Source organism: Camelina sativa, chromosome 13 (genome assembly GCF_000633955.1).
Source record: "Camelina sativa cultivar DH55 chromosome 13, Cs, whole genome shotgun sequence".
NCBI lineage: Eukaryota > Viridiplantae > Streptophyta > Magnoliopsida > Brassicales > Brassicaceae > Camelina > Camelina sativa.
Window position 1 is genome coordinate 10,727,832 of NC_025697.1, and position 27,080 is coordinate 10,754,911.

At 35.5% G+C, this 27,080-nt stretch overlaps 5 protein-coding genes, 1 long non-coding RNA gene and 1 pseudogene across 7 annotated transcripts; 5 read left to right on the forward strand and 2 right to left on the reverse strand.

Moving 5' to 3' along the window:
• On the forward strand, nucleotides 60-2,973 carry LOC109124975 (annotated as a pseudogene).
• LOC104736364 (uncharacterized protein At5g08430-like) lies at nucleotides 2,924-3,877 on the forward strand. Its single transcript, XM_019234927.1, has 2 exons — nucleotides 2,924-3,027; nucleotides 3,278-3,877. Exon 2 carries the CDS (start codon nucleotides 3,361-3,363, stop codon nucleotides 3,700-3,702), a length of 342 nt encoding a protein of 113 aa, XP_019090472.1. The 5' UTR covers nucleotides 2,924-3,027; nucleotides 3,278-3,360; the 3' UTR covers nucleotides 3,703-3,877.
• LOC104736367 lies at nucleotides 4,033-12,132 on the forward strand. Its single transcript, XM_010456334.1, has 21 exons — nucleotides 4,033-4,601; nucleotides 4,864-4,926; nucleotides 5,113-5,408; nucleotides 5,525-5,624; nucleotides 5,702-5,779; nucleotides 6,313-6,372; nucleotides 6,471-6,575; nucleotides 6,854-6,964; nucleotides 7,522-7,563; nucleotides 7,708-7,818; nucleotides 7,896-8,035; nucleotides 8,913-9,151; nucleotides 9,221-9,342; nucleotides 9,428-9,470; nucleotides 9,577-9,668; nucleotides 10,252-10,300; nucleotides 10,517-10,587; nucleotides 10,673-10,786; nucleotides 11,272-11,372; nucleotides 11,754-11,799; nucleotides 11,935-12,132. Exons 1-21 carry the CDS (start codon nucleotides 4,443-4,445, stop codon nucleotides 11,983-11,985), a joined length of 2,193 nt encoding a protein of 730 aa, XP_010454636.1. The 5' UTR covers nucleotides 4,033-4,442; the 3' UTR covers nucleotides 11,986-12,132.
• LOC104736366 lies at nucleotides 13,174-13,568 on the forward strand. Its single transcript, XR_002034754.1, has 3 exons — nucleotides 13,174-13,258; nucleotides 13,333-13,374; nucleotides 13,477-13,568. It is a non-coding gene; the product is annotated as an uncharacterized LOC104736366 (long non-coding RNA).
• Nucleotides 14,110-15,677, forward strand: LOC104736365 (agamous-like MADS-box protein AGL93). Its single transcript, XM_019234282.1, has 3 exons — nucleotides 14,110-14,119; nucleotides 14,218-14,339; nucleotides 14,832-15,677. The coding sequence occupies exon 3, from the start codon at nucleotides 14,843-14,845 to the stop codon at nucleotides 15,536-15,538; it is 696 nt and encodes a 231-aa protein (XP_019089827.1). The 5' UTR covers nucleotides 14,110-14,119; nucleotides 14,218-14,339; nucleotides 14,832-14,842; the 3' UTR covers nucleotides 15,539-15,677.
• LOC104736368 lies at nucleotides 19,735-22,285 on the reverse strand. Of its 2 annotated transcripts, none has more exons than XM_010456336.2 (5): nucleotides 22,060-22,285; nucleotides 20,955-21,838; nucleotides 20,311-20,720; nucleotides 20,132-20,201; nucleotides 19,735-20,039 (listed from the first exon to the last, which is right to left on the reverse strand). In XM_010456336.2, the coding sequence occupies exons 2-5, from the start codon at nucleotides 21,725-21,727 to the stop codon at nucleotides 19,976-19,978; spliced, it is 1,317 nt and encodes a 438-aa protein (XP_010454638.1). In that variant the 5' UTR covers nucleotides 21,728-21,838; nucleotides 22,060-22,285; the 3' UTR covers nucleotides 19,735-19,975. The 2 variants fall into 2 exon arrangements, with proteins under 2 accessions (XP_010454638.1, XP_010454639.1); XM_010456337.2 differs by having other exon boundaries at nucleotides 22,065-22,281.
• Nucleotides 24,436-25,836, reverse strand: LOC104736369 (probable carboxylesterase 18). The gene has a single exon (XM_010456338.2). It carries the CDS (start codon nucleotides 25,637-25,639, stop codon nucleotides 24,635-24,637), a length of 1,005 nt encoding a protein of 334 aa, XP_010454640.1. The 5' UTR covers nucleotides 25,640-25,836; the 3' UTR covers nucleotides 24,436-24,634.

Here is a 27,080-nt window from a genome sequence, read left to right on the forward strand (position 1 = left end):
AAAAAAAAAAAAAAAAAAAAAAAAAAAAAAAAAAAAAAAAAAAAAAAAAAAGGGTCGAATAATAAAACAGTGTCCCCTTCGTCTCTACCGGTGACCGGTGAGTTGCTCTCGAGTGTGTGATTCTCTCTACTGCGACTCCCCTCCGGATCATACATTCTACCGGAGCTTTTAGCTCTTCCGTCAAATTTCTTCTCGAGGGTCGTCACCGATTCGCCGATTCTCACAGTTACAATCCTAAAGTTTCCGTCTTTATTCGTTAGTGCCGTTTCATATACCCCTCAAGGTTTTGCATTTTCTTCACTGTAAAGTGTATTCTCTCCTTCTCAATCGATTTTCGAAAGTAATAGTCTTGCTTAATGAAAGTTTCGTCGTAATGCTTCTTCTAGGTTAATGTTTCTATGAAATGGTGATCGAAAAAGCTTTGACCTTTTTCTGTTTTTTTTTGGGTTGAAACATCACAGGGTATAGCTTAGAATGGAGGAATCCAATGAAAAAGTGAAAAGTTCGAGTAGAAAGAGGTTGAGAAAACCTAAAAGTTTGGAATTTGTTGGATGGGGTTCGACAAAACTCATTGAGTTTCTTCAGTCACTTGGTAGAGATACCACAAACAAGATACCTGAGAATGAAGTTACAACGATTATAATGAGCTATATCCGGGAGAGAAATCGTGAAACTCCTTCTAAGAAGAAGAGAAAGACCTTAGCTTGCGATGACAAGTTGCGTTCGCTTTTTGGGACTACAAAGATCAATATAATCAAAGTCCCTGATTTGGTTGAGAAGCATTATGTAGAGAATCAGGAGGAAGACTCATTCTTTGAGTTTCTATACACACCAGAGGATGATAAACAAGAAAAACAGAGATTGTCTCCATCGGATAAGGTCGCTAAACGGGCGAAGCAGGTTGTGCAAAAGCCTAAAGGCACTTTTGCTGCAATAGTGAGCGATAATGTGAAGCTTTTGTATTTGAGAAAGAGTTTACTCCAGGAACTAGCAAAGACTCCTGAAACTTTTGAGAGTAAAGTTGTGGGAACTTTTGTGAGGATCAAGAATCCCTGTCAGCTTGTTTACGTGTCAGGTAATTTTCATTTCAACCCTGGTACCTGGACAAGTCAAACATCGACATACTGTAGTTTCACTCCAAGAACTCAAAAGTTCTGTAACTTCTTAGATTTGTCTGAGATTGAGTCCTATTCATTTGTGACTTCTTTTAACTATGTTTATCACTAATCTCATCTCTTAGATTGTCAGGTTCATCATATATGTTTGGTCTGTTGTAGGAGGTTAAGTTCACTTTTGTTTTTTGATTTCCTGTTAAAGTAGGTGTGATGGAGGGAAATCCGATTGATGGTAATCTTCTTCAGGTTACAAATTATTCCTATTATCTAGAAGATGTTTTTGTCTCTTCCCTATCAGATGATGATTTTTCTCAGGTAAATTCTCAGAACTATGCCTGTTCTACTTTTGTGCTTCTTATCATTGACAATGTAAGGTAGAAACTTAGTCTAGATTGAAGCTTACTAATTCCTTATATCTTTTCTATATGATACTGAATAGTGTGAGTGTTTGTGTGTTTCAGACCATAAGTGCTCAGGTAGCCCTGTGTCTTTAGTAGTGGCTGTATATGGACTGATCTAATTTTGTAGTTATGTGAAGACGTACTATCTTATGCAATCTATCTTGTTTAAATAATGGCTAGTCTGATTTTACTTGACAGATAGTGCTTCCTGTTTATTGTTTATAATAGCTTTTCGTTAACTTTTGCAGGAGGAATGTGAAGAACTTCGTCAGAGAATAAAAAATGGCTTTGCTAAGAGACTTACAGTTGTAAGTTTTTTTTTTCTTTCTATTTAGTAGTTAATGGTACCTTATTTTGCAGCCTTGTTGTCTTTAGAGCTCTCTCTAGTAAATATTTGTATTGGTCGACATTTAACTCTTGCATTGCTCCCCATTCTGTTTATTATATTGCTTCGGATTTATGTTAAGTTCTATAATCAAAATCCACTTTGACCATGGACAGGCGGATATGGAAGAAAAGGCTCGAAGTTTGCATGAAGATGTGACAAAACATGTATATGTTGCTAATTTACTCTCTATTTGACATGATATTAAATATTTCCCCATTCATTACCGCGTCTTTTATTTATCTCACATTTGAAAGTGACAATCAAGATACCTTCGTATTGGCTTGTTTGAGCCAATCTTGTTTCTTTGTTGTCAAAAAAAAAAAAAAGTGACAATCAAGATAGCTCAGAAGATGATCAGTCAATTCTCGGTTGTTATGTCAAATTGTATTTCCATAACTAACTCTCAACTTTTGGTGGGTGTCTTTTAGTGGCTTGCAAGAGAGCTTGTATTGTTACAAAGGCTTATTAATCAGGCTAATGAAAAGGGATGGCCAAGAGAATATCCTTTTCATAATCATAATCATTTTTATATACTTCTAATTGAAGAATTTCTATTGGGGAAGTGAGAGCGAGACTCTTTCTATATATTTTCCTTGACTTCTTAGCTATACACTATCCCAGTATCTGGACAAAAGAGAGCTTCTTGAGAATCCGGAAGAACAGTCGAGGCTATTGCGTGTTCCTGAAGTTGTTGCAGAAGAACCTGAACTTGAAAGTGTAGATGATAATAGGAATATAGAAAATGACCTCATTGCACCAAACCCTGAGGCTTCCCCCGGGGCTCATCAAAGCGACGAAAAACAACAACTGAGTGATCCATTAGTTTCTAGTGTCAAGAAAACTCTAGAAAATTCGGAGCTTCTTAAGAATTCGGAAGAACAGTTGAGGCTGTCCCATGAAGTTCCTGAAGTTGTTGTGGAAGAACTTGCTCCTGAGTATGTAGATGCTGATGAGAAGATAGAAAATGACTTCAGCGTACCATACCCTGATGCGTCCATTGAGGCTGATCAAAGTGACGAAGAAAAACAACTAAGTGATTCACCAGATTCTACTATCCAGAAAACTCTAGAAGGTTCGAAGCTCGGTGATGGAGAAGACCAACCAACATGCACTGCTTCTGCAGGTGCGTCCATTCTTTGTAACCTCAATTCATCGAGAGGACTTAAATTGGCTGGATTAATGATCATGTTCGTCCTTGCCTTTGTCCAAACGTGTTCTGATTGAACTACTTATCAAGATGAATGTGTCTTTACACTAATGAGATTAATTGAACTAATTGAACCATTTCCTCCTGACATGTTTATTCTTAATAGTTAACTAGATGGTATCCAAGGAGTTACAGGGACCTGTATTTTTGTTTGTGTGAATTCCAGGTAACAAAGATCTCCATGAAGATGTATTTGATCCCTCAGCAAATGGCATCACACAGAACAAGGACTGTATCACTGAAGAAGAGATGAATATTAAAGTCACTCAGCACCAGTCAAGTATTCTTGTGATTGATCTCTCTAACCAACCTCAAGCTCAATCAAACCCCATAGAGATTATCGAATTGAGCGATGATGATGATGATGATGATGATGACAAAGACAATCAAGCTTACCAGAACTATGATCCAAAGAAGGTGATGTGGTTCTATGAGTTCCCTAAAGGAAAAACACATGGACCATTCTCTCTCACAAAACTCAAAAAGTGGAACGAGGAAGAGTTCTTTGTTGAAGTTCCAGATTTCAAAGTATGGAGGACAGGAGAGAGTGCAGTGTTACTGACCAAACTCCTGCGGTACATCAAAACCTAATTAAAGAACTTGTGAAAGCTCAGAGTCCTCCTCAGTTTAGAAAGTGTGCAGTTTCTTAACTGACAAAACTTGTTTATTATTTTTCTAAGAAACAGTTGTTGCAGAACTTAGTGTACATGATGCACAGATTCTGACTTTTGTTATATAAAAAAAAACAGTCTCCTCTTAATATCTAATGAAGCATAATTGAAAGATTCCTTAAAAAATTATTTGAAAATCATAGTTCTTGTTGCAAATAGTATTAGTTTCAGTAGGTAACAAAAATAAATAGTGCAATATATATATAAAACCCAGAGGTCAGCACAACACTTTACTTACCAGTCCCAGAATTAAAAAACTGAGAGAGAGAGAGAGAGATAATAAAAGAGAGAGAGAGAGAGATTGCTTGAAGAAGACGACGACGAAGACAAAGGAGGAAACTTTCTTCTCATTTCAATTAAAAAAACCATTTTTTCCTTTCTGGGTTTTTTTCGTTGTCGTGTGATTGCGCTATTGGTTCCTTATCATTTGCTCTCGCAATCATTATCATTTCTTCTAAATCAACACGCTCAATTTCTCAATTTTATTCTAAGAAATTTCCTAGCTTTTTTGGGGTTAGTTCCTGTTTCATCCGTGAGATTTGATTGCTTTAAACGCCGCTCAGATGAGATCATGAGAATTAGGAAGAACAAAAGAGCGGAAATTAGACTTCTTTGGGATTCGATTGGGATTTATTTAGTCAGCTTCCGAGTGAGGAGCTGATGATGGAGAATGGTCATGAGGAGAGATTGGCCGAGAAATTTTCTGGAGTGGGACTTGAAGATGATTCTTCTCACTCGCCTGAGAATGAGTTTAAGAACGACAACTTGTTTCAGGTCATTAAAGCTGTTGAAGCAGCGGAAACCACCATCAAGGAGCAGGTCTGGTTCTCTCTTTTGTGTCTTTTTCTGAGATTGTTTCAATTTGTGGGGATGTACTTCCTCAATCAGTCCATTTCGAAACTTCTGTATTGGGAAAGAGAAATAGCTGTGAAATGCCTAAGGAATAAATAAGAATCTTGAGTGTAGAATTCGTCGTCTCTTGGTCTCTTTAGCATTTGCTACTGCAAGACGATGGATTTTGGTTGTCATTGAAGTAATTTGGCAATCTAAGATTGTGTTTTTTCTTGTTTACTCTAAGCAGGTGGAGGAGAATAGCCGTTTAAAAGCTGAACTTGAGAGAAGTGCTCTGGAGCTGGCTAAATATGTAAGTAATTATCTAGTTAAATGGAAAAGAGAGTATCTCTTGGGTCTATGTGATGACTTGCAATCAGATATCTGTATTTCGCAATTAGTGAGGATCCTTGTTTAGTTGTTGTAATGATGCTTACCTTTTTAATCATTGCTGAATTTGTGATTTATATAGTAAGCTTGTTTTTTGTTCTCCATCTAGAAATCAGATGAATCCTTACCCCAAACATCTAATCTTGGAGATCACTCAGATACTGCCATTGTGTCCCCTCTGGTTGACCAACCAGTTGACTGGAAGCAGAGTGTGATTAAGACTTTGGATACTGATTCCTCAGGCATGCTGGTTGTTCACCCCCATGTGAATGGTAATGGCGAAGAAGCTACTCTGAGTAATCGTTTTGAAAGACTCTCTGAGGGAAATTTCGTGAATGGCATTGTCAGAGGAGCTATAAATGGTGCTGGTCCCTCTCAACTTGATTCTTCATTATCTCCTATGAGGTACTGAAACTAAAAATACCACTCTGCTGGGTGTTAAATTTACTTGTGAATCTTATGGTATAGACGGATTTCCACTGTCACAAAGTGTATAATTCTCGGGATCTGATATCTGCTAGAATGCGGTTAGAAGGAGAGCATACAGTACACATCGACTCGTCTGCTCATGGATCTGTGCCAGGTGATGAAGTAAATAATTCAGGCAAGACATGGAAGCAGGTATCCATCACTCTAACTACGTCTTGGTTTCCTTGGTGTAAATAAAAAAGTCTTAACCTAACTATGTACTTATTCAGGACCTCATTCACAAGGTCCAGGAGCAGGAACAAGAAATTTCGCAGTTGAGGAAATATCTTACTGACTGTTCCGTTAAGGTGAGTCCTGTTCGACAAGGGAGATTTCTAGTCATTATTGGGATTTTATGTTACCTGCTTTTGTGGTTCCTTGGGATTTATTTGTGATTGAGTCAGGTTTCATTTGTTGCTTATGGCTTTCTCTAGTTTTTTGCCCTTTATAAGTGAACAGAACAAGAAATGAAAATCATCTATGGTTTGGATCAATAAAAGTTTGTTATAAACAGAGTAGGATATTCATGGGAAAAGATAAATTTGCTGCTACTTAGAGAGACCTGCAAGTATCGTACTCCGTTTCATAGGAGAAGCGGCAAACTCCTATTGATCCAAACCAAAGATGATATCTTAAGTGATTTTATGTTCTCTTCGAAAGAGAACAAAAGAAAAGCAAAACCCTAAACGATCAGCTCAACCACAAATAAAGCCCAGGCAACCATAAGAGTAAAATGACATAATAAAACCTGTAGCCTTTTATGCTTGCTGTTGGTTCATCCCTTGCATTCTTTGTTAATTTTTTGCTAAATCAGTTTACTAACATTTTAGGTATTTTTTAGGAAGCCCAAATTCGCAATGAAAAATATGTTCTGGAAAAGCGAATTGCCTACATGCGTCTGGTTGGCCTTTCCTTTTTATTTTTTGTTTACTTATCTGTTTTCATCACGTATTTAATTTAATTGTTTGGAAGCTTAAAGATTCTTGCTGCTGTAACCAGGCATTTGATCAACAGCAACAAGATCTTGTTGATGCTTCATCAAAAGCTCTCTCTTACAGACAAGAGATAATTGAGGAAAATATACGCCTAACATATGCCTTACAGGTACTATCGTCTTGTGTATGTGGAATTACGGCAATAGTTCTTCTGGCATACGCCTAAATTCTTCATTTCTATTTTCTTTGGTAACCATAATTTATCCTCAGTTTCCATCAACTTGTTACCAAATGTTCATGGTTCAGTTTTTCAGAGTAGGATTTGTCTCTCCCACCTCACTCTCATCATATTTTTTGATAACAACGTAGTGCAATTGGTATACACTTCTACGCAAAATCTGGTTAATTTTCAACCGAAGCCAATATGCCTTTTTCGAATCTTTCCAGGCTACACAGCTAGAGAGATCTGCATTTGTATCATACTTGTTACCTCTTTTACCGGAGTATTCTCTGCAACCACAGGTTTCTGATGCTCAGGCTATTGTTAGCAATGTGAAGGTCAGATCCGAAATCTAAAGTGCTGTCTCTTGCTATCTTTTATCCTTTGTTATAACTTGTGTTGGAATCTTACCTTTCTTGCTTTGTCATTCAGTTGTAATTTTTTACTTGTATACGGTAGCCTACTAGTTTGAGAGGTTTCGTTGCATTGTATTAGACTTGACTTCAAAAGTGGGGTACATCATCTTCCCTGGAAATGTTTCAAATTCACATCCCTTGAAATTCAGGAACTACAATATAATGTAAAGAATATTGCCTCTCAGCGGCATATTTTAAAACTGTGCATCGTTTTTAGTTTCCTATGCAAGTGACCATGACTTAAAGTCTCTTTCAGTTAATTTATGGAGTATCCTATATCGATGATTAACGGAGCTCGATTGACATAACTTTGAGCTTCATGGATAAGGAAGCACAACCACTTGTTATCTTGTCTGTGAAACCTAGAATTTATGTGGATCCATGGAGAACCATAGAACATAGAACTTGGATAGGAAGTTAATTGACTGATTATATATTATACCCTGCTTCATTTTATAGCTATTGTCTTTTTTATTCAGGTTCTGTTTAAGCATCTACAAGAAAAGCTTCTTCTTACTGAGGTATGTTATCCGGGTATGGGCTTATCTGGTGTTAAAAGTCAGTGTCTGCTTCATTTTTTACGGCAGTTTATTCCTGGCATTGAATCCACTGTATTGCCTACTGACCTAAGATAGATGCTTGTGTCTGATCTTTTCTTGTATTAGAGAAAGTTGAAGGAGTCAGAATATCAATTAGCACCTTGGCAGTCAGATGTGAACTCAAATAATTCCCCTTTGGCTCCACTACGCTCAGCTGGTGTAGCGTTAACCCACTCTGTACGTTCTTATTCTTTAATGTTATATCATAAGCTTGAGTGAATTAAATCTTAAATTACTTCTTGTATTTCCACCAGACAAAGGATTCCTTGTATTCCCATGATCACACAGCCGTAGACTGGAATTTGGAGCGCCAGCATCAAGATGAGCCAAGTGGCTCAGCTGTGAGGAATTACCACCTTGATGAGTCTAGTACGTTTTCACCTCTTGTTAACAGGTGAGTTTATCCCTGCAAAGATTGCTATTCCAAACTATATGCAAACTAAGTGCACCCACTCTATATTTTATGAAGTCTACACATGTAGTTGCTAGAGCATTGTATATATCTATTGCAGTGGGGATCTTTCACATATAAAGTCACCCAAGGAATTATAAGGAAAACATCTAGCTTCTTTCTCTTTTATGAGGGTTGGTCTTTCTCTTTCTTAGGGTTGAGTACCGCGAGGTGACCACATTTCACGTTAGGTAGGAACAAGTCTGTGACATCTTGCCTCTTTGTTTATCATTGACTTTTGACTCTTAAAGTTTTCTTACATGTTATTAAATTTAGTTTGGCTGTGACTCTTGACTCTTGACTCTGACTGGTAAAACACGCTAACGAGTTATTTGATTTAATTGGCTATGTCTTGACAACGATTATTGGTTCTTGACTTGTACAACATGCTGACAAGTTATATGATTTAATTTGTCATAGACTCTTGACGCTTGAGTCTTTCATGTTCACTCAGAAAATTCCTAGTTCTAAGCCTATAGTTGGTATCCCTCTTCTGCACTTTGAGTGTTCATCGGCTTTTTCCTATGCTTACATTTTTTAACTTCCTGTTCGCTCTGGGCGATATGATGATTTCAGCTCTCAAAAGTATCAGATTAGTCATAGGCCTTATAAGGTGCTGTTCTTCTTTATGTGTCTTATTTATTGATCTATCATGCGGTGCTAGATCATTTAACTTCGTCCATTTATTTTCTGTTTTTACTTTTATAAGTATGGTTAAATTACAACTTGGCCGTGCTCTCCTGGTTCTATGCACTGTAGTTTTTGGTGGATAATTTTCTGCAATGTTGATCATAGTTTTATGGCCCTTCATGTGTACCAGTCAGTCAGCAGCCTTTGAGATGCATGTGCAACCAGGTACGAGTATGGAAGAATCTCCTGGTCTGAAGCAAGCAGATGCAATTCCACCTAAGCATGTCCAATTTCGTGAGCCTATCAGCAAGACAGTGATGGACGATGCCCATAATCCATCATATGTGTCTGCGTTTGATGATCCAAGCTCCTCAAATTCTCCTCTTTTGTCCCCCGTTCTTGAAGAACCTTCTTCCTCCTTTTCTGAGGGTAATGATTAATAATACTATTCTCATTATGTTCTTTCACTTTACTCAATATTTGAACCACTGTTGACAGCTGGGGATGATGACCCGTTGCCAGCTATAGAGGACCTCCAAATTTCAGGAGAACCTTATCCTGGACATGAGCTTCAGGCTTGTGGTTACTCCATTAATGGAACAACAAGTTGTAATTTTGAGGTGCGTATTAGATAGAAAAAAGAATCGCTTTCTTATTTATGTTGAATTGCATCTAATCTATCTTCTTCTCTTCTTTAATTTGCAGTGGGTATGTCATCTAGAAGATGGATCTGTGAATTATATTGATGGTACATTCCCCTCCTGCTGACCATATCTTTATCCTCGAAGTTGTTCGTTCTCTTTTGTTTCTTATATGGATATAAGAATTTTGTCGTTAACGAATTTCTAATGCAGGAGCAAAGCAACCAAATTACCTTGTCACTGCTGATGATGTTGATTTATATCTTGCTATTGAAGTTCAGCCTTTGGATGACAGGAACCGAAAGGTTAATATCTTTTCGATTGAATGAATGAGAGATTTTATGTGTTGAGTGTTTCTTTCCTGTGGATAGCGAAGATTAGGATTGTGGTATACTGGAATCTTCTTTGGGTGCAAATGGTTGCACAATTGAAAAAGTTGAAGGAGTTGAAAAATATTATTCAACCAAATTTCACCATTTGAATGGAAGAGGTTGAAGAAGTTGAAAATAATTATTCAACTCATTCAACCTAAAAAGTTGAAAAAATAAACTAATCCTACTGCAAAAATGTTCAACTTGTTCAACCACTATTTTGGAGATGAATGAGTTGAATATTATTCAGCCCAATTTTGTTCAACTTAAAATTTTCAATTCTTTCAATTTTAAGCAACCATTTGCAGCCTTTTATCTGGATTTTAGTTTCCTCAGTATTTTGTTTTGTGGGATAGATTTCATGCTAAAATACTGTTTGGGGAAAGATTTTGCCGTTGGATTGAAAGTAAAAATATGATTTTTAAGAGTTATGTTAGTTAGATGTGCTTACACTGTTGTTTACTGCTGACTTTTTACATGTCGTTTGCAATATTCATTTGCTACTTTCTGATTTCAGGGGGAGCTTGTTAAGGTTTTTGCCAATGATAATTGCAAGATCACTTGCCGTAAGTTTATCAATTAACTTAGAGAAATCACCCTCTTGACTTCCTATAAACTAAGCCACTTGTCACTTTACATCTTGATATTAAGATGTTAAGTCTTTATGCTCGCTGAGCTGTTTCTGGTTGGTTGTGTAAGATATAGTGGTTCACTTAAATCTGAAGCATTCTTTGAGAACTTATTAATATTTAGTAACAGTAATCCTCTTCTCATTTTCACAGTTCCAGAGATGCAGAGCAATATAGAGAAGACACTTCATACTGGTCATGCTTCATACCTTGTTTCCCTTTCGGTATAACATTTGCCATATCAACTCACATATTTTGGCTATTCTCTGGCTTTTCTTGGATTAGTTCTTTACATGTGGCTTTGAACAGACTGGTTTCCTGGATATATGGGAAGCAGCTACGTTATCTATCAAGAGAGAAGGTTACAGCATCAAGTGTAATAACGATCTCACAGTTGCAGAAAAGTTCTCAGCTTCTACTGCTGTAAGACTTGTGCCTTATTTGCTTATGTCTTTCCTTTTCATAAAATAAATCGCCCTTGTCTGTGAAACGTGTGGTGGTGTCGGTATGGAGAGATGTGCAGCATTTCATACTGAAAGAGACAGGTTATGAACTTATGATGCATGCGTATTTTATTTAAATGTTAAGAAATCAGAATGCTTCTGTAAACAATTAGGCTTGTCCCAGCTTATAAGTTGAATTTTAGAGTCGCTGAATATATTAGTTTCAACATTTTGTTGCTTCATAAACAGATTTGCGTCTTACATGCATGTTCATAGCATACTGTAATTTCTGCTGTAAACATCTTCTTTACAAGAGCACGTAACAAAACCATATTTTTCATTGTTTTTAGTAAATTTTCGATGTAGTTATGCTAATGAAATTATCTTTGAGCGGTTTAATATGAATGGGGAAGGTTTCGCGCTTTGAACTAATATTAGAATCCTTCTTGTGATACCTCTCTCTAGGTAACAATTCCGTTCGGGCAACCTGCAGAATTTGTTATCATTGGTTCTGATGGTAGTGAGCATGTCTTACGAACAGAGAATGGATCGACAGACCTTATCGGGTAAGTAAAACTTCGCTTTCTTTCAAAGATGGACATAGACCATAAGAATGCTTCGAGTTTGATGAGCCTAACAAAAGTTAATTAGGTTCTGAGTACTTAGTGAGTTTAAACGCCCGTTTGTATCAATCAGCATATGCATCTCAGCTTGGTCAATTGGTTTAAGAGCTTGTCAGAAACTTGATCCGGATCAATCAGCATATGCTTGGTCCTATGATCCTGTACTAAATCTATGTATCTCAGTAGGATTAGACACTCAAGTGTAGGTGATATATATCAGACTCTGACCCAATAAGTAATATGGTCTTGTGTGTTCATATTGTTTGCTATATGTCTGTTTAAAAATTTCACTGTAAGCTTTTAATCTTCGGTTATCTTTTGTAGCTCAAGAGATGAAATAGTACTCACCCTGAGATTATTTATCAAGAGGGTAATGTATTTTCAAAGCAGTATTCATTTTTATCACTTTCGTTACAATCTAGATACAATAATACAACGACTTCAAGCTTCATTTCAAGAGAAGCAATTGCTGATTATTTTTTGGGTCTGCTTATATCCGTTGCAGGCTCTGCTGAGGAAGAAGGGAAAGAAGAGAGTATTTTTGTTTAACAAATGATGAGATTGTATATAATATTTTTTTGGCTCTCTGGCTCTTTTGTTAGCTGCAAATCAATTAGTTAGTTCTAAGGCCTTTGTGACACAATTTATTCATGAGGAAAATGAATCTTTGTTTATATAAATAATCCCACTTAAGTAAGTTACATTTTGATCTAGTCACTGCTCTACAGTCGCGTTACAAAGAAGAATGCAAGTCTTAAGGAGATATGATACAACAACAATGAAGAATGATAAGTCTTGAGGAGAAATGACACCACAACAATGAATTAAGTAACACAAGTAATAACACAACAATGACACCACCTACCTAGTCCACCTCCGAAGTTTTACAAACATTCTTGTAAAACAGTTTTCCATTAATTATTTGACCATTCAACAATAAATTATTATTATAAGACTAATACTCAAACTTTTGACTAGCTTCTAATTGGTTTAACCAAACAAAAAGAAACCATATGTTCTAATTTTGGTCAGAAATGGAGTCAGGACACGTGAGTCTTGACTATGAATAATCGGTGTTTATTAAATACTTTCATTGCTAGTGTGACTATATTAGGTTGTAAGAAGTTTGATTATTCGACGGTGATTAGGGTGGTCATATAAATATAGTTATTAAACAAAAAAAAAACTTCCTTAAAATACCAGACTTTCAGGTGTCAAAAATATCATTATTGGTTTAAATATTACCAAAAATATTCCCAAGAAAGGAAAAGTTCTGCTTGAGTGATTAAGGCTTAGCAGGTGAGGAACATTGATGCGTACGATAGAGTTCGGATTTGGAAATTTATCTTTAGTTTTTCAGCATCAGCCAGCACCAATCTGGCGTTACCAAAGGAGCTCTGACGAGTCGTTTCTCAGCTTCTGTCCGCAACGTTAGGTCCGTGACATATCTTTGCCTCTTTGTTTGTCGTTGACTCTTGACTCTTAGTTTTTTCTTACAAGTTATTTGGTTTAAATTTGGCTCTATGCATGGACTCTCTTGACCAAACATATTTTGATGATCAAATGCGTTTCGTGTGTGTACCAGTCAGTTAGTCAGGCAGCTTTTGAGATGTTTGTGCAACCAGGTAACTGAGTGTGGACTCCCTGCCTCCTGGTCTAAATACTAAGAAGTCTTTCACTTGTCTCAATATTTTGTAACCACTGTGTTGACAGCTGTGGACCGGTTACCAGCTGTAGAGAACCTCCAAATTGTTGGAGAACCTTATCCTGGAAATAATCTTCTTGCTTGTGGTTACTTCATTCATGGAACCACTAGTTGTAATTTTGAGGTGCATACTTGAATTTTTTTTTTTGTTGAATTTGCATCTGATCTCTATCTAATCTCTCTTCTCCAATTTTTCAGTGGGTATGTCATATAGAAATGGATCTGTGAATTACATTGATGGTACCCATATTTTTTATCCTCCTCCAACTTTGCCCTTTCTCTTATTTTTTTTTCTATTAACTTTATAATGGAGATTAAAAATTTACTATACTTCTAATGCAGGTGCAAAGCAGCCACATTACCTCGTCACTGCTGATGATGTTGATTTGTATCTTGCTGTTGAAGTTCAGCCTTTGGATTACAGGAACCGAAAGGTTAATATCTTTTTTAATGAATGAGTTATATGTTGAATAGCAAAGATTAGGATTATGGTCTACTGGAAATTTTGATCTGGATCATTTTAGTTTCCTCAGTATTTTGGTTTGTGGGATAGAGATATCATGCTAATTAATATGATTTAAGAGTGGTTGTTTTCTATTGACTTATTCTTAGTTTTTACATGTGGTTTGCAATATTCATTTGCTACTTTCTGATTTCATCAGGGGGAGCTTGTGAAGGTGTTTGCCAATGACAATCACAAAATCGATCGCTTGCCGTAAGTTTATTAATTTACTTTGATAACTCATGCCCTCTTGATGACTTCCTATAAAACTAAGCCACTACTACTTGTCAGTTTACATCTTGATATAAGATGTTAATTAAGTCCTTTATGCTCGCTGAGCTTTTTCTGGTTGGTTGTGTACGAGATAGTGGTTACTGGTTCACTTAAAATCCTCTTTATATATTAATCACAGATCCAGTGATGCAGAGCAATATAGAGAAGACCTTTGATACTGGTCATGCTTCATACAATGTTTCCCTTGCGGTATAAGTAACATTTGCCATTTCAACTCTCGTATATATTTGGCTATGTATAATGTATTCTCTGGTTTTAATCCTTCACATGCATGTGGCTTTGAACAGACTGGTTTCCTGGATATATGGCAAGCAGCGACGTACGTTATCTGTTGAGAGAGAAGGTTACAGTCAGCATCAAGTGTAGTAATGGTCTCACAATTGCGGAAAAGTTCTCAGCTTCTACTACAGTAGGACTTATGCCTTATATGCTTCTGTCCTTTAATTTTTTTTGACATAAAGAGTTCATAGATAGCTTTGCATGTTGTAAGAGTTAAAGTTTATTCTAAAGAAATTTTCTACATACATGTGAAGGATTAGCATTACCGGGTAAGTAGAAGTTAAGTTTCTTTCAAAGACCGTAAGAATGATTTGAGTTTGATGAGCCTGAAAAAAGTTAATTAGGATCTAATACTAAGTACTTAATTAGTGATTGTGATGGATTATATAGATACAGTGATAAATATATATACTACAACGGTCAGATCGATTGATTTTAGGAAAATGGAAATCGAATCCAATCCAGATTGTGACAACAAAACGCGTATATCATATCATTAATGAAGAGAAATATGGAAATCGAATTTTCTACATAAATAACCCTGAAGTTGTGTGTTTACCCTAATTCTCATCAAAAGAAAACTAAAAGCTTCTTCTATTTTTTGTTCTCTCTGTAAACAAAGCTTATTCTACAATGTCGACGACGAAGGACGACAAAACAACGAGATTGTTGTCGGTGAGAAACCGAAGATGTTTCAAGAAACTCTCTTCCGTATCAAAGAAGACAACAAATCTTCCTATGAGAGAAGATACCATGTTTAAGAAAGCCTCCGAGCTTTCAATCCTGTGCGATGTCGAGGTCTGTGTTATATACTACAACCGTGACGGAGAACTCGTCAGGACATGGCCGGAAGATCAATCCAAGGTTCGAGACATGGCGGAGAGATTCAGCAAACTCAACGATAGGGAGAGACGCAAGAAAAGCACAAACCTTTCTCTGTTTCTGAATAAGAAGACCGGCCTCAAAGACAAGAAGACATCTTTTGATATCACAGACAACAAATTCTCTGAGAAAGTTTTGGAGATGGAGGCTTCGTTAGAGAGTACTATACCGGTGTTTCAAGATAAGCTTCTTTGGTTACAGAACCAGACAGAACCCTATCAGAGCCCTGTGGTGTCTTCCGCCGGGTTCTTCACACCAGATCCATCATTTATGAGCGGTGGTGTGTCAAAAACAGAGCAATACCTATCGACCCCATCATTGGCTCAACAACATCAGAGCAAATTTTCAGTCTTTCTCTATAACCATGACAACGGTAGCTTCTGTCAACTCCCTGACTCCTCTGTTTCTACCTTTGACCCATCGACGAAGTTACATTATGAGTTTTAACTCTTTTAGCAACAAGTCTCGATTTCTATATATATATATATATATATATATATATATATATATATATATATTTAGGGTTTGTTAAAGAGTCGACAATTATTGTTTTGTTATCATCCTTCCTTTGAATTGTTTGTGTTGCAAAAAGTATGAATGTATTAAGGGTTTTATGCAATATATCACATTGAATGTTAAATGTCCATAACTGATGCGGACAAGTAAACTAAAATATACATTAGTCAATGTTTTATTATATAAAATAATAATCCCACTTAAGTTTATAAAAATTTACATACCTGTTACAACCTGCAATGTGTTTCGTAGTTTCCTAAGAAACTTTTTGACTGTCGAGTCGAGGCCTTCCAAATCTAATCTACCAAAAGGCTCTTGTGATGCAGATGCAGGACTGCATTCTTTGGCCTACCTTCTATTTGGTGATACCGAACGGTTCACTGTGAATTGACCTTCTATCTCTTGCAAACGTTCTTGTAACGCTTGAACAGCTTCTGTTGCGTGGAGTCCATCCAGGTCCAACTTCCATATGTCGTTGTCCTTATTTGTTTATACCTATTATCTTTTTGGCTGCCTTAGCATTTAGCTTCTCAGCTGTTAACCAATCCTCTCTTGCTTTTTTTTCTGAATGCTGCTTGGCAGAAGCATGCATGATCATATCTCTGAAAAGCATTTTGGGCAGCTCTTGAATGGTTTGAGGCTGATCTGTTTAAAATAAAAGAAGGGAGAATTTCTCAATAGCTGATGATAATTACATATTCAGCTTTCCAAACTTATAAAATAATATAAAGCAAAATTATAAGTATAAAATAATTTGATGATCAAATAATTAGAACATATACATTATAAGATGTTCAATTTTCTTTATTTTTTCTATATAACATATTGTCCAGTAATAATTTGCTTTTGTATTTCTTCACTTTAACTGAAATAATTTACATGATATGATTGTTAAATTATTTTAAATTTTATTACAATTTAATATAAAATAAAGTTTATTTAAATATACAGAATTAAAATCTAACATTATTATTATTAATAATAATTATATACTAACAAATAATAAGAACTGAATAAATGTTTAACGATAAAGAAAGAACTAAATAGATATATTATTTAGAATTTGATTAGCTTGAATTTCTTGTCATAGATTTATTTTTAGTAACTATAAAATTTATATTTAAAAGGATAAATTTCAGTTATTTTTTCAGAATAAATGTACTTTTGTAAACCTAGCTTGGCCATTTTTTCACTTTCATATTCTAACATATTAAGTAACTCTCATATTGATAACAACATCCATGTGTTAAGGCATTAAATTTCATTTAGTTGATATTTATTTATTATTGTTTATGTTGACACATTTTAGTAACTTACATAGTACTGATAGTAATGCAACAAATGATTAAGTACATTTAGAGATATAATATGCAAAAAATATTATATGTATTTATTGCATTTTTGTAACTCTCATATAGTTTATGTAACTCCTATGACAATGAGATATGAATCACCTTCACCTTATAAATATAAATTGAAAAATTGATATAAATATTATTGCATTAACTATCCAATTAAATAATAATTTATAATATGCTCTTAACTACAATTTTTCCTATAAATAGCACACACATCTCATTAATCTTCATATTTCAAATCTCACCTAATTTTTTTGTATTCAATTTTACTATATTATTAACGTATTTCATTTTTTATATCATCTAAATTTTATTCTTTCCAAATATATCTATTTTTTCGTTTTCTTAGTAATGCAAACATATCCTTCCTATCTTATTAACATCATCATATGGCGTCATTTTTTTTTTGATGTTTTGATATTTTTTTTATAGACTTTTGAATGTTCAATTTCTCTAAGTTTGAACTTTTATGTGTGAGGCCATTATAATTTTTTCTTCTTTTTTCTTTTGGTTATGTTATTTTATAAGTTTGGAAAGTAGGTTTCATAATTTTTACCGACATGTACCATATTATCTTATAATGTATTTTTCTATAAATGACTATGAAAATATTATTTTTAGCGATTGTATGATATATATATCATTTTAATGTAGGCAATTAGCATATATCAGATGTTCTAATATTGCACACATACTATAATGATATGTGCCTTATAATATATTTTTGAGTGTGTGATCGATCAAGCTGTATAAAAACTTTGTCTTAAGGAATCGAAGGAGAAGATTTGTGAGTTTGATTAAGTGAGTTTATTTAATCATTTATGAATTGTCTCTCTTGGATGATATAGATGTTTACTACCAATAGATGTATGTTATTTATATGGGGAAAAATGCCACAAAAATCCCCAACTTTCAAATTTGGGATAAAAAAATTATGAACTTTTGAAATGTCATTTAAATCACAAAGTTTAGTTTGACTTTTTAATAAAATAGCTAACTTTTATTGATTGAGCTATTTAAAGCATGTCGTTAAATCTTCGTTAACCGAAGGATCACGGGGTTAACTTTCCGTCACATGTGTTTATATATATATATATATATATATATATATATATATATATATGTAAGTTGTTAAAACTTTTAAGGTGAACGTTGACGTGGTTTGGTGGTAACGCGTGAGTTAAAATACCTTCGCGACTCCGAGTTCGAATCACCATATACGCAAATTTTATATAATTGTTTTCCCATTTTTAGTATTTTTTTTTGTTTCGTCTTCTTCATCTAGTAGAGGATGACGTCACTGCAAAAATATTTCAGTGACCGACTTGGTATCGTGTCGTGACCCAAAAATAGAGCACCTACCGCCGATCCACTAAACAAACCACCGCCGATCCGGAAGAAACCATGTCCGCCTAAGCCTTCGAATGTCAAGAGATTCCATCGTCGGTGCCAGTCCACAAACCACCATAGAATAACATCGATCCCTGGCTTTCCCAAATCGAGCCATCTTAAAAACACAAATATAATTACGATATATAACAATATTTATTTCAATAATTGTTAATAAATCTGCTTAGCTCAGTTGGCCAAGAGTTGTTGTCTAGGACCTCGTTGGGGTCCTGAGTTCGAACCCGTGTAATGCTTTTTATTTTAAAAAACCAAAATACAGAAGCGACACCCAGAAAGAATCGAACCCACGGAAGATGAATAATTAAACACCAATAGACCAAGATATGCTTTCAGCAAATATTGGTAAACAAATTGTATATATAATATTTTTGACTAAACGGAAATTGCTACCGGAAATTAACTCCGTTAACGGCAATTTAACGGCATGCTTTGAATGGCTCAGTCAATGAAAGTTAGCTATTTTATTAAAAAGTCAAACTAAACTTTGTGATTTAAATGACATTTCAAAAGCTCATGATTTTTTTGTCCCAAATTTGAAAGTTGGGGATTTTTTTGGCATTTTTCCTTATTTATATGTCTCTTTGTTTGTTTTAAATATACAGTGTGAAAGGGTTATCAAATCATAATGTTAATTATATATATATATATGTATATATATAAAAGAATCATAAGACCTAATAACAAATTATATATCTTTTTTATTTTAAACTAATCATATGCAGCTTATGTCATAATTAATATGGTTATTTTTTACGCTATTAATGGAAACAATATAATGCTTCATACTCTTCCACCTTAAAATGATTATTGTGTTTTTTTTTCTGATGTTCTCTTCTTACAACTGAATTAGGTATTTGACTAGGTCAACGGTTTATTATTTTCTATTATATATGATTATGAATGTTGGATTATGAGTTTCACTCAGTTAGCAAAAAGTCTCTTATTGTGGCCGCTTTAGATATATTTAGGGTTTGTTAGAAGGCTGACAATTTTTTGTTAACATCCTTTGAATTGTATGTTTTGCCAAGTATGAATGTATTTTCTCTCAAGTTTCTAACATAGTCTTTGGTTCTTCTACTTTTTTTTTTTTTCTGAGTCTTAAATTTGAGTTTGATCAAACTCACTATATTAAGGGTTTTTTATGCAATAGACATTGAATGTTAAAATGTGCATAATTGATGCAGACAATTAAACAAGGTTCAAGTGAATGATCTATTTTATCACTTTCGATACAATCTCTAGAAAACAAAAATCAGATAGACAGTGACTGTTTTTTTGGGTTGTATCTCGGTGCAGGCTCTGGCTTTTTTCAGCTGCAAAACAGTTAGAGACAAGGACTTGTGAAACAATTCGTTCATATGAATATAGTCAATCTTTGTTTATAGAAAATAATAATCCCACTTAAGTTTACATTTGATCTCACTACAAATATCACTGCTCTGAAGTCGCATTACATTCTATTTTCGTGACCTGTTCGAGTACACTAAACCATTGGCCACATGGACTATGTTACAAAGAAGAATAGTAAGTCTTAGGAGATATGATACAACAAGAATGAAGTAACACATGTATTTTCCTAAAACCGAAATCAATCATATATTCAGCTGTGTCGGAATTTAGGCCACACTGTGATAACACCTGGTCTTGTCTCATCAAACCTGTACCTGTAAAGCAACATTACATTCTTCAGTTGTTAGTTATACTACTGATTTCGAAATATATGAATTGGAAGATAAAAAAGAGAGTTTTGTTTCACCTGTTATCTTCAAAGAATGTCTTCACAGCCTGAGGAAGTGACGCATGTCCCCGGCTGTGTTTACCAATACCTATAAAGGACATAGAATACTGTCACAGATTTATGTGTGAAGCTTCTATTATATTTAAACAAGGGAAACATCAGTTCACTTGATGCTACATAAACAAAATTTGACATACCTGTTACAACCTGCAACGAGTTTCGTTGTTGCCTAGAAGAAGTTTTTTGACTTTTGCGGCCTTCCACATCTAATCTACCAAAAGGCTCTTGTGATGCAGAACGCAGGACTGCATTCTTTGGCCTACCTCTATTTGGTGATACTGAACGATTCACTGTAAATTGACCTTCTATCTTTTGCAAACGTTCTTGTAACGCTTGAACAGCTTCTGTTGCGTGGAGTCCATGCAGGTCCAACTTCCATATGTCGTTGTCCTTATTTGTTATACCTATTATCTTTTTGGCTGCCTCAGCATTTAGCTTCTCAGCTGTTAACCAATTCTCTCTTGCTTTTTCTGAATGCTGCTTGGCAGAAGCATGATCATACCTCTGAAAAGCATTTTGGGCAGCTCTTGAATGGTTTGAGGCTGATCTGTTTAAAATAAAAGAAGGAGAATTTCTTAATAGCTGATGATACATATTCATCTTTGAAGATAAGCAAGGATTGAAATAATAAACCGACTAGTTGTAGCATAGAGTTTGGAATTCAAGTGCAGAATATGAACTCTGGATTGGGTAGACACAAGTGATCAATTGATATAAACAGACTATGGAGTATGGACACAATAAACAACTCAATATAAAAAGGATACACGCCTTTGTGTACCTCATCATTTTCAGGGCATCCTTTCGATGATTCAAGTAGAGATCATCTTCTTCCCATTCAGGCTCTCTAGGAAGGGACTGAAGCCGCTGAATGATACTATCTAGTTCAGAAATATCTTCAGACAACTTTTGACTGTCAGATGCAACCACCGGAAACGACCTTCCATCACTCTCTTGCAAATCACACTTGCCAGAATCTTCAAAAGCGGACCTAGCAGTCATCTTCACCGAACCTGTAACACTTCTTCCAAATGTTCTATATCCGGAACTTCTGTTATCGGATGAATAACCCTCAATCTTTGAAGTTGGCACCTCAGCTTCCTTATTGTTACCAGCAGGAACCATCCCTTCCAAAAACTCTAAAGCCATCTCAAAATTATCTTCAGTGGATAACAATACATCCCTTATCAAGCTCTCATCTGCCCAGCTATTCATTTCCTTCAACTTCATGAAGGCTGAATCATGACTGTTTACCGGGAGAATCAAACTGCCAGGTTTGCTTCTAAAATCTCCGCTGCTTTCTTGGTTTCCGCAATCCTTATTCTCTGTCAGTGCCGGAAATCTCGAAGGAGGTAAGAGCACAGAGGAAAAAGACTTCTCAGAAGGTTCATGATTTCTTCTCAGCTTTCCTCTAACATCTACAAGAGATGCATTAACACTAGTTGAAACAGGCGGGAATGGATCATCCTCTACCTCGATTTCTAAACCTTGATTCTGTCTCTGCTTGAGATCAAACGCAGTCCAACCAGATGATTTACTTTTCATCCATGACATCTTTAAATCAAACTAGCTCTCAGCGTTTGATCAAATCTCAATTCCCATCACAGTAACAATATTATACTTCAAAGTTTCAGCCTTTTGAGGTACATAAGGGTAACTCAGGAACTGCAGAAACAAACCAAAACAATTTCTCAACGAACAAAATTTAACAACCAGTTTCAATGGAGTTCGAATTACAACAAGACAAACCCCATAAAGTTCTGTAATTCAACAGAAGACAAAAGCACTGTCCGGAAAAGAAAAGAAAAAAAAAATTCAAATCCCCCAAAATTTGGAAAAGGACATGACTTTTTAGAAGCTAAAGCGGCGGAAGAGGGTGGACTAACCTAACCTAAGGCCAATGATTGGAGCAGTTGCGGTTTGAATATGGTCGGAGGGTATTAGACGGGCCGGTGATAAAGATTGACGGAGAAGGAAAGCGAAAAATTTTGGCCGGCGGATAGAGGAGAGAGAGAGAGACGACGCTGCAGATTTGCATTTAATTGCGAAATTTGACCTTTCTCGAGTTTTTTTTTTTTTGAAATTTTTGACCTCTCCTCTTTATTGTCTGACTCGTCGTCGTCGTCAACGATCTATATTAGCTTCACTTTGTTCACCCATTGTTAAAATTAGCCCTAGTGGGCCTTTACGGCCCATATCAGTTTGAACTGTAACGATTAAAACCCGTTCGGACTGTCAAATTGTATTACACTATCAAATTGTAACAATACAATTTGTAACGATTAAAACCCGACCTAAAAATTCTGTGCACTGTCCAAAATTGTCCTTCCATGTTCTTACGGACGCTCTTGTATACAAATTATTTTTACCATTCAACAAGAATAATTTATAGTAGTGATGTAAATTTATATCAAACGAAAATATTTATGCATAATCTGTTTGTATTAGAAGAAAATAAAAAAAAGGGACAAGTCAAAGTTAAGAGAGAGAACAAAAAAAAAAACAACTGAAAATAGAATCTTGAACAAACAGAAAAAAATTGATTAACTCACAAACGTGGAATTATCATAATGATATTAGAGAATACCACCATAATATTTTTGTCATATTGGAGACGTACGTGAGTATAATAGCATTTTTATCCGTATACGGTCAGGCCGACTTTTAAATTTAGAAATTAGGTGAACTGGTCCTCTCTTGAAGATACTGACAATTACTAAGTGATAAGGTATGGCTTCAAAACATAAGTCTGCGCTCACACCACTACTAAAACACACACGGATAATTATGATATCATCTTGTCGACAAGAGACGGACGATCCAAATCCAATGAGTCAGTTAAAGCCATTACAGTTTCACTTAAACAAATCATTTAATGTCCTCGCATAACGCTCTTAGTACTTAAACAAAGAAGGTGTGAAAAAACACGAGCTAGGTTTTCAACTTTCAATAATATCGATTTCAAACCTAATTGTTTAAATTGGTTGAGAAATGTAATGTTTGAATTTAGGGGTGGGCAAAAAAACCGAAATCCAAAAAACCGAACCGAACCAAACCGAAATAAATAGTTTGGTTTGGTTATGGTTAAATCTAAAAAGCCGTTTGGTTTTTATTTTAATTAACCATTTGGTTTAGGTTTGGTATGATTAAAAACTGTAAAAACGAATGGTTTTTTTGGTTTTTTATAAAAATTTAGGATAATTAGATATAATTACTAATTAGTTTCTCAAACTTATAAATTTATATTGTATAACAATATCAATAATTTTTTCTTTATTGGGCTTTAATTATTGATCTCCTATTAATCTATCGAATTACAAAACTTTGACCTAAGTCTCTATTCCCTAACCTATATATATTCATAATTACTTTTATGCTTATTTTTAGTTATGTATCAACTATTTATTTTTTTAAATCATGAAATAACCGTTAAAAACCGGAACCAAACCGAAACCGAATCAAACTGTGATACATATGGTTTTTGTATGGTTTCATTTCTGATGAAACCGAAAAAACCATAAACCAAAAAAACGAACTGTAACCAAACCGAATTACATATGGTTTTTTTATGGTTCCATTTTTATAAAACAAAAAAATCGTAAACCGAAACCAAACCGAAAAACCGAACGCCCACCAGTTTGATCATTGATGTAATACTAATTAAAGGTTTCATTTTAAAAGAAACATACACGTCAAACGCAAAGAAAAAAGGGTTTCCTTCCGTTTCGGTTTAGTGTTGTCTACATTACAAAAGAAATCTTGTTTTAAAATGTTTAAATTTGTGAGTTACTATTTTTAACAAGCTAAGCACACAATAAATATAAACGGAAATACACAAACTCAAGCAAACGAGAACGGTGATGAATATATACATTTTACAAAATGGGATATGTCTCCATGTCAATGTAATATACTCAACACTCTAAATAGTTCAACGGATCGAAACAATTTACTACTTTGATTACAAAACTCAACAAGAGTCTTTTCCAATACACATAACATCGACATTAAGGAAGAGCCGTACTGGGAGTTAACTTCTCTGCTAGAAAAATGCATTAAATTGTGGCACTCTTCACCAAACTAACCTCAACAACTTATCTTTTCCGTAAGTGAGGTATGGACTCACCTACCGGTGTTCTCGAAATCTCATCACCGTACAAAACAATCAATTACGTTGTTTCTATTCTAACTCGTATATTAAGTACAACCATGGCTAGAACGAAAGAAACCTTTCAATCTTTCATTGAGTTTACAATTTAAAAGATTTTGTCACATAATGATTTTTCTTTTCCTTGAAACGTTGTGTACTACAAATACAAAACCCGCACGTAGAACAAGTTCACAGAACTAGACAATAACATCCACTTAATAATGTAAACAGACTAAATAGAACATAATCATTTAGCATAGCTTAATGCATTTATTTTATTTATTGAGCTACTAGGGTGTGATTAAGCAGCTTTAGAGTGAAGCGACGCGCTCCGCGATAAAATCCTTAATCCGCATAATTAACTGACCGGACTCCGGTAACTCGGGAAAGATATAAAACGCGTGGAACATGTTTGGATACTCGATTAACGTTGCTCTTTTCCCGGATAACTTTAACCACTCATAGTAGCTTCTCTGCCAATCCTTTAACGGATCAAACCCAGCCACAACCACCATCGTCTCCGGGTACTCCAGATCCGTTATATCCACTGCGTTTGGTCCTCCTACGTTAACCGCTTCGTGATCCCGGTTTACTCCTTCCGGTAACATCGCTTTCCAGCACCAATCTGCTCGACTCGGCGATACCAAAGGAGCTCCGGCTAGTTGTTTCTCCGCTTCGGTCCTCTTTTCTCCGCCGAAGAACGGTTGGATCGAGATCAGTCCGATTAGTTTCACGGCGGTGAAATTCCCCCTGCAAACTCGGACGGCGACGTTGTGCGCGATGTTTCCGCCAGCACTGTCTCCGGCGAAGAAGCATCTAGACAGATCAGCGTTCGCCGGGAGGATGTTGCCGTGATTCTCATCGATGTATTTGAGAACGTCGAATCCGTCGTCGTACTGAGCAGGATAACGATGCTCCGGAGCGAGGCGGTAGTTGACGGAGACGACGTAAGCAGGCAGTTTTCTAGCGAATCTCCGGCAGACATTATCGTAAGGGTAAGCGTTAGGGCTGAGGAAAGCGAAACCGCCGCCGTGGAAAAAAACAACGACTGGGATTTTGTCGCCGGAGACGTGCGGTGTGAACAATCGGAACCAGAGAGCGCGGGAGGGATCAACGACGAAATCGGAGGTGGAGACGGAGTTGATGGGTTTGGGATTGGGAGGAGCACGGAAATCGAAGAGGCGGAGGAAACGGCGGTTGATAGTTCCGTCGGGACGTTGAGCGTTATCGGTGAAGGTTGAGATGACGGTGAGAGCGATTCTTGTTTTTAACGGAATCGTTAGTTTCTGGTTTGGTTGTGATGATTCTGTCGCCATTTTTTTTGTTTTTTTTTTCTTCTCCGTGAAGATATTAATTAACGGATGGATTTGGAGAGAGCAGAGTGAATAAGCTGGTACATGGTATTATGTATATATATGCTTTAAGATTATTTTTGCCAGCGGTAATTTTTTTGTTTGTTTTTTTGGTGACAATTATGGTTAGAATAAACGAGTAATGGCAATTAATCAATTATAGATTCGTCTGAGTGGTCAAAAATACTCAAATGGCATATCCACTTTCTTGCAAGATCAGAAGTTCAGAACTCAGAAGGGTAGGAGAATCTCAAATGAGTCCTGAGGTCAAATCGTATCATACGATTCGTATGCAGCAGCTTATTTCGAAGAAATACTTGGCTCGGCTACATTGATATGCGGCAGTCTCTTTAGTTTGATTCTTGATTAGAACCTGTAAAATTTTATGTTTTTATTTTATGTTTTTATTTAAGGAAACACGTAGTATGTAGACGTAAGGTGAAATAAATATCAAATATTTTCTTCTGCTATAGTGTTGATGAAGTCATTTTTCACATGGGCAACAGCGATAGAGTAATTCATAAGAACAGTAGACCTAATCAATGTACATGTTGAAGAGGGTGACAAAGTAATTCCTAAATGTCAGACACTTGCATCATCAACTGATTTTCAATCTCATTCAATTCTCTGTTAAATTCAGCACTGGACATCACATGGGTAAATTTGTAAACTGATGATAGTTTGGTAAAAACTCGGGGCTCTCTCTCAGACAAAGGCCAAGGTAGGGAAATATCATATGTGTATTGATTAGTAACTTGTCGGTGGATCAAGATTCAAGAACGTATATGCGTTTGTTTTATAAGGAATCTGATTTTGCTATAAGCTTATACGTTTTCAAGGATGATTTTCACTTAAAATATCATGACTACGTTACTAGTAAACATACAAGCCTTGTTTTTGCATCCCCTGTCGATTTATTTGTAATCGTCAATTTATCCGAACCCTATTGTCAGTGTCATAGTAACCGGAATTAGGTATAAAGATTGATAAGACTATTTACTTTTACTTATACTGTTATGCACAACTTGTACTTAGATTATAACACATTTCCGTTGATTTAGGGTTCTTCATTTTCAATTTACCAAGCCAATTTCATAATCTTTTATTTGGGTTCTTCATGCTTATTATACGTTGTCAAGGATGATTTTCACTTAACATATCACGACTACGTTACTAGTAACATATAGCCATATAGTGTTATGATGCATCAACATTCAAATAAGGAACTAATGCATTGCGTGATGAAAGGGAGATAGGTTGTCAAAACAAAAACTTGGTTTTAAAACAGTTATGTTTGAAACTGCGCAAATTCTGTAACAAATAAAATGCATGTGGGTTGTAGTAGTAGTCTTGTCTTACCGAAAAATTAATTTTTGATAAAAAAATAAATTAAAATCATTTACCT

Excerpts from the sequence above, each read along its gene's own strand:
- LOC104736368 (XM_010456336.2), bottom strand. The coding sequence starts at position 21,727 with ATGTCATGGATGAAAAGTAAATCATCTGGTTGGACTGCGTTTGATCTC. Across the intron at positions 20,721-20,954 it reads GATGCCCTGAAAATGATGAG|ATCAGCCTCAAACCATTCAA; the intron begins GTACACAAAGGC and ends TATTTTAAACAG. Across the intron at positions 20,040-20,131 it reads ACATTCTTTGAAGATAACAG|GTACAGGTTTGATGAGACAA; the intron begins GTGAAACAAAAC and ends GTTGCTTTACAG.
- LOC104736365 (XM_019234282.1), top strand. The coding sequence starts at position 14,843 with ATGTCGACGACGAAGGACGACAAAACAACGAGATTGTTGTCGGTGAGA.
- LOC104736369 (XM_010456338.2), bottom strand. The coding sequence starts at position 25,639 with ATGGCGACAGAATCATCACAACCAAACCAGAAACTAACGATTCCGTTA.
- LOC104736367 (XM_010456334.1), top strand. The coding sequence starts at position 4,443 with ATGATGGAGAATGGTCATGAGGAGAGATTGGCCGAGAAATTTTCTGGA. Across the intron at positions 6,576-6,853 it reads GCCTAACATATGCCTTACAG|GCTACACAGCTAGAGAGATC; the intron begins GTACTATCGTCT and ends GAATCTTTCCAG. Across the intron at positions 8,036-8,912 it reads TTTTCACCTCTTGTTAACAG|TCAGTCAGCAGCCTTTGAGA; the intron begins GTGAGTTTATCC and ends CATGTGTACCAG.
- LOC104736364 (XM_019234927.1), top strand. The coding sequence starts at position 3,361 with ATGAATATTAAAGTCACTCAGCACCAGTCAAGTATTCTTGTGATTGAT.